We start from the raw sequence: 6,416 nt of genomic DNA, 5'->3' as shown, positions 1-6,416 counted from the left end.
CAATTATCCTTAGGATCTGTGCATTATATTTCACAATAAAGCAAAAGAAGTAATGTCAAGTGATCTGCCAGATTAACATAGCTCAAAATGCCTGATAAGTTGTGTAATTATCATTGCAAAGTCAAGTTGAGAAGTCCTTGAAGAGGATCCTAGTGCAGGAACTGTGGGCAGACGTGCGTTCCAAGGACGGGAGGGAGCGAGGAGCCTCCCATTGCCCGGGTCCAGCTCTATGGTCAGCAAGTGGTCACGTCCTCTCCACGACCTCCTGTGACATACATGAGGCTGGTCCCCGGCTGGAATGCTGTGTGGCAGATGCAGCCATGACAACAGTGTGCAGGAAGAGGGGAGAAGGCTGGTCCTTAAGGGGCTTGGCCAGCCCTGGCAGGGTGGCCTGAAGACGTGAGGACAGACCCTGTCCTCTGAGTGTCCACCAGGGTTGGGAGTGCTGTGCAGTAGTAGCTGGAATTTTACAGTCCTCTTGATTTTGTTCAGAAGTTTCTAGTCAGATAAAACAGGTTAGAGGGGAGACAAGCTTGCCACGCACTTGTTGTATTAGATGATGGTACAAACTAATGAATTTAGCATTCTTATAAGAGTATGAAGACCTAGACTCGTCTTGAAAAACTGCCGGCCTTGGCTCAGGGTCGTCTGAAATACCAAGTCACCATGTGAAAGGCTGAACACCCCCGGCTGTGCTCCCCAGAGCGAAATAGACTTCTCGAAAAGGAACTGGAAAAAGCAAAAATCAGACGCTCAAAACAAGGTGAATTAATGATAGAAGGTGTTATAAGGACATAGTCATTGAAGGTGAATCTGATTCTAAACAGGACACACGTGTCAGTTAGCACCCCCATCCCGTCCCTCACCAGCGGACCAGTCTTGGGCCAAAAGGAGAGCGTCACCCCGTGAACACACAGTGTGCACCCCTTTCTTCCAACCTGAAGTCCTAGAGGCACCACCTCTTCACCCCCTCCCCTCGGGGGAATGTGTGGATGCCACCAACACTGCTTCCCTCCAAGTCCTCCTGGCCGGCTCGTCCTACAAGAATAAGGGGACTGTCAGTCCTCTAAGGGGTTTCCTCGTGACCAAATTATCCCTCCTGCTCACACAGCCTGAAAGTGGAGTGAGCTCCTCTCAGACTCGTCCCCACCTTCAAACTGCCGATTATTGGACATCCAGAACATCCAGAAAAACCTTGATTTTTTTTTCCTCTCTTCAAAAGTAATTTTGAATTCACTTGTTTTCCGATTCAGCTTAAGAAATTCAATAAGTGAATTATTATACTTTTGATCAACTTGAAGCTTGGTGGGGTTAGAGGTCTCAGAGTGGTGTTTTGTAAATATGTTAAATGGTTTTACTATGAGCACATTATCTCCATGTTGGAGTGCACTCTAGATAACAAGCTATTTTATTTTAGATATTCAATCTCTAAACATAAACAAAATTTATAATAGTCCATGAACATGGAAACATTTCAAACTTAAAAAGTAATTTTTGTATACCAAGCGCTGTGTTTACTATAGTTAAAAGAGAAAAGTGGACGCTTCCCTGGTGGTGCAGTGGTTAAGAATCCGCCTGCCAATGCAGGGGACACGGGTTTGAGCCCTGGTCTGGGAAGATCCCACATGCTGCCGCGGGGCAACTAAGCCCATGGGCCACAACTACCGAGCCTGCGCGCTAGACCAAGAGCCACAACTACTGAGCCCGCGCGCCTAGAGCCCGTGCTCCGCAACAAGAGAAGCCACCGCGATGAGAAGCCAGCGCACCACAATGAAGAGTAGCCCCCGCTCACCTCAACTGGAGAAAGCCCACGTGCAGCAACAATGACCCAATGCAGCCAAAAATAAATAAATTAAATAAATAAATTTGTTTAAAAAATTTTAATACAAAGAAAAAATATTAAAAGCAGCAAGGGAAAAGCAACAATAAACATACAGGGAATCCCCATAAGGTTAACAGCTGATCTTTCAGCAGAAACTCTGCAAGCCAGAAGGGAGTGGCAGGACAAATGTAAAATGATGAAATGGAAAAACCTACAACCAAGATTACTCTACCCAGCAAGGATCTCATTCAGATTTGACGGAGAAATGTAAACCTTGACAGACAAGCAAAAGCTAAGAGACTTCAGCACCACCAAACCAGCTTTACAACAAATGCTACAGGAACTTCTCTAGGCAGGAAACACAAGCAAAGGAGAACACTTACAATAACAAGCCCAAAACAATTAAGAAAATGGTAATAGGAACATACATATCGGTAACTACCTTAAATCTAAATGGATTAAATACTCCAACCAAAAGACAAAGACTGGCTGAATGGATACAAAAACAAGACCCGCATATATGCTGTCTACAAGAGACCCACTTCAGACCTAGGCACACATGCAGACTGAAAGTGAGGGGATGGAAAAAGATATTCCATGCAAATGGAAATCAAAAGAAAGCTGGAGTAGCAATTCTTATATCAGACAAAATCTATGTCCGCCCCAGGCCACCGGGCCTAGCTCCCGGGACAGGGCGCCGGGGACCCCGGGTGGGGCGCAGGGCAGGTGGCGGTAACCACCGGACGCGGGGACCCCGCGGCGCTCACGGCCGGGCGGGGTGACCACCGGACTCGGGGTTACCGCGTGGCGCACGGCGGGGCTGGGTGACCACCGGACGCGGGGACCCCGCGGGGCGCACGGCGGGGCTGGGTGACCACAGGACGCGGGACCCCGCGGGGCGCACTGCGGGGCCGAGTGACCACCGGACGCGGGGACCCCGCGGGGCGCACGACGGGGCCGGATGACCACCTGACGCGGGGACCCCGCGGGGCTCACGGCGGGGCCGGGTGACCACCGGACGCGGGGACCCCGCGGGGCGCACGGCGGGGCCGGGTGACCACCGGACGCGGGACCCCGCGGGGCGCACGGCGGGGCCGGGTGACAACCGGACGCGGGACCCCGCGGGGCGCACTGAGGGGCCGGGTGACCACCGGACGCGGGACCCCGCGGCGCGCACTGAGGGGCCGGGTGACCACCGGACGCGGGGACCCCGCGGGGCGCACGGCGGGGCGAGGTGACCACCGGACGCGGTGACACCGCTGGGCGCACTGCGGGGCTGGGTGACCACCGGACGCGGGGACCCCGCGGCGCGCACGACGGGGCGGGATGACCACCGGACGCGGGGACCCCGCGGGGCTCACGGCGGGGCTGGGTGACCACCGGACGCGGGGACACCGCGGGTCTCACGGCGGGGCTGGGTGACCACCGGACGCGGGGACCCCGCGGGGTGCACGGCGGGGCGGGGTGACCACCGGACGCGGGGACCCCGCGGGGCGCACGGCGGGGCGAGGTGACCACCGGACGCGGTGACACCGCTGGGCGCACTGCGGGGCTGGGTGACCACCGGACGCGGGGACCCCGCGGGGCGCACGGCGGGGCGGGCTGACCACCGGACGCGGGACCCCGCGGGGTGCTTGCGGATCGGAGCCTCTCCCGCCCGGCCCAGATCCCTGCCCGGCCTTACCTGCTGCTGGGCTGTCTGGGCGGGGCGCGAGGTCTGCGGAGCGCGCCGAGCGCGGCCCTTATAGCGGCGGAAGGGAGTGTCTCCGGCAGGCGGGGCGGCGCGGCCGGCAGGGCGGGCCTGCCCCGGGGTGATTTACTTCCTAGGAGTCGGGGCTGCGGCTGCGCGGGGCACAGGGCGGGCGAGCGGGGCTCCACGCAGCGCCCTCCTGGGGGCCCAGCACCCCTCTGAATTCCGGGCAAACTCAGCTCTCCGGAAAGGACCTGATGGGCTATTTCCTACTAAGGTGTGAATGACTGAGATGACAAGGTGCCACCTCTTAGAGGGCAAACCCGCCTCTTTGGAATCTTACCCAAACACTCCAAACTCCTGGTTACTGGGGGCTGGGGGTGTGTGAGGAGGGGCCTCCATGGTGAGATAAAACAGAATCAGTTCCAAGACTCCCCTGGCAAGTGATGACTCCACCAGTCTCGGTCAACTCATTTACTGGAAGCACACCATGAGAACGCCCATCCGTGTGAATAAAGTGTTTCTCACCCATTATACTAAAATGTAAACGGACCAGTTTTTCCCCTATGCGTAATGTTAAAGTAGAATGACTATCCTTGAAGAGTAAAAGCAGTAACTTTCTGTGAGGTCTTTTCTTCCCTCCTTTAAATGCCTGGCTATGTAATTTCACCAAAATTGATAGTACTTGAGGGTATGGAATAATACTGCATTCTTGAAACTGCTCCCCTGCTTTTTTTTGCAAATCTCAACATGAAAAGGGGATAAAGGAAAAATCCTATTTTTAAATTAGTATGGATAATACAGTGTAAATGGGTTTGTAGATCTTTTTGACTCTGAGAATTTGTTTATAAGGGGCAGAGAAGACCCAGTAATGAGAGATAAAAAGACTCTCTATAGTTTTTTTTAAAGTAGTAAGACATTAATAACTAAGATTGTAGAGTGGGGCAAAAGTGATTGCCAACTGCACCAGTTTCTCCTGGATCTTGGCCCAGAAATTCGTCATGATCATGTCAACCTTCCTCCTATGGACTGATGCTTATTTTGTTTGGTTGGTTTTTCAGTTGGTCTTAAGAGGTTTGAGTTACTTAGTTCACCATGAAGAGTAGACGTTTTCCACATAAAATATGAACTGGGGGCTTCCCTGGCGGTGCCGTGGTTCGGCCTCCACGCCTTCACTGCTGAGGGCCCAGGTTCAATCCCTGGTCGGGGAGCCAAGATTCCACGTGCCACGTGCAGGGAGGCCAAAAAAAAAAAAAAAAGAAAGAATTGGATCTAGTCTCTGCTCTTGAATCTACTAGTTTTTCTGATTTCAACAACTGACTGGTAGTCCATGGGCCTGATCCCTCAAATACAAAAAGGAGGATTTGAGCAGATTGGCTTGGAGCCCACGTAACTTGATTAACACGATTTAGTCTAAATCACTGAGTAGATTTTAGGATGGGGAGGCCAAGGGAAGAGGCGGCAGGTGCTAGTAAGTATCTTAAGAAAACAAGAAGGAAGAAACGCTTGCCAACATGAGATTTGCTGAAATTTTGTTTTGTGCTGTGGAGTCACTCCCTATCAGCACTGACGTGATCGTCGTTCAGGCCAAGAACCCCCTTTTGCAGTCTTGGCTTTTCTGAGATCAGGGAGAAACAAGAAGAGGACGGAGGCCAGTCTGGTTTGCAGAATCTTAGGGAACTTTATTAACCAGCCCACCAGCTTTAGGGGAGCACAAAGCTGCAGCAGTTCTCGCCCCTTCCAAGGAGCGCATTGACAGAGGGTTCTATTAATCAGAGCCCATCTCACCCCATCTCCCAGCACAGCGTTGCATTAGGCCGTCCCATTACCATAAAAACCTGTACCATAGTATGGACGTCAGGAGCCTTTATCAGAAAACACGGCAGAAGCCGGTTAACAGTGAGATCTCTGCGCCACCTCTGTGCTTAATAGTATCTCCTACGCCATTTTTCTTTTTGTCGTTTCTTGGCATCTTTCAGGGTAAGACACCTACTGCTCGATTCCTTGTGACCCCACACCAACTCATATCAGGAGGGAGAAGGGAGCACAAAACAGGGACGGGTTAGGTTATCACCAGGTGGCTCTTTGATAGTTTGAAACCTGGAGGGCTGTAATGGGATACAAATCCTGCAGAACACAGGGTCAGAGACATTGCCAAGGCAAGTCTGTCTTCATAACGCAGACCCGTAATTGGGGCGCTCTGCGGTATTTCAATTGAATATCTGTTTTTAAGTCTCCCTTCAACAATCAGGGTGTCCCTATATTACGGCTTCCAAAAGTCTATCTGTAAAACAGACGACACAGTGACCGTGTTCCCCCCGGCTCTCAGGAAAGTATAGCAACTTCATAGATGTCTACATTGTCAAGAATCTACACATCTGATTTTTTCTTTCTTTTTTTAACTTGATGCATTCAAAAGAAATCACTGGATTTTTTTAGCATAAAAAAAGAAGAACAGATAGCCATGGCAAGTTAATGGGTGTAACCAGCCAACAGAACTGAGCTTACAAAGGAGATTAAAGTTTCATTTTTGGATAGTAGTTTTACCGGTAAAGGTCTATGAAAATGGTCACCATTGAAAGGGCAGGAAGACGCTCCAAGCTTGACCTTGTATTTCTGGTCTCTATGGGGAAGAAAGTCGGCCGAGGAACAGGACGTTAGTGGAGGGATTGTGCCGAATGAAGAAAATGAACGGATGGTCGGCGGTGAAATCCTCCTCTGGCATCAGCATGGCGAAGACGGCCATGCCCGCGGTGGCAGCCGCCGCCTCTGTGCCCTCCTCGTTCACTTCCACGAAGGACTTGTGGACCACCTTCGATATGAAGAGGTCTCTGGCTCCCGACATGCCGGACAGGTCAGCCTTGCTACTGAAGAGCTCCTCCATACCCAGGCGGGCCAGCGGAG

General features: G+C 52.3%; 1 protein-coding gene across 1 annotated transcript; it reads right to left on the bottom strand.

The window, feature by feature from the left end:
- Positions 1 to 5,170: 5,170 nt before the first annotated feature.
- LOC129391494 (leukocyte elastase inhibitor-like) lies at positions 5,171 to 6,410 on the bottom strand. Its single transcript, XM_055079548.1, has one exon. It carries the CDS (start codon positions 6,394 to 6,396, stop codon positions 6,136 to 6,138), a length of 261 nt encoding a protein of 86 aa, XP_054935523.1. The 5' UTR covers positions 6,397 to 6,410; the 3' UTR covers positions 5,171 to 6,135.
- Between the last annotated feature and the right edge of the window lie 6 nt (positions 6,411 to 6,416).

This window comes from Physeter macrocephalus, chromosome 18 (assembly GCF_002837175.3).
Source record: "Physeter macrocephalus isolate SW-GA chromosome 18, ASM283717v5, whole genome shotgun sequence".
In the NCBI taxonomy this organism is placed as follows: domain Eukaryota; kingdom Metazoa; phylum Chordata; class Mammalia; order Artiodactyla; family Physeteridae; genus Physeter; species Physeter macrocephalus.
The sequence above is the reverse complement of the archived record's forward strand: the minus strand, read 5'-3'. Positions and strand labels throughout refer to the sequence as shown.

What these genes read in the sequence shown, in the direction of transcription:
- LOC129391494 (XM_055079548.1), bottom strand. Translation starts at nt 6,396, where the DNA reads ATGGAGGAGCTCTTCAGTAGCAAGGCTGACCTGTCCGGCATGTCGGGA.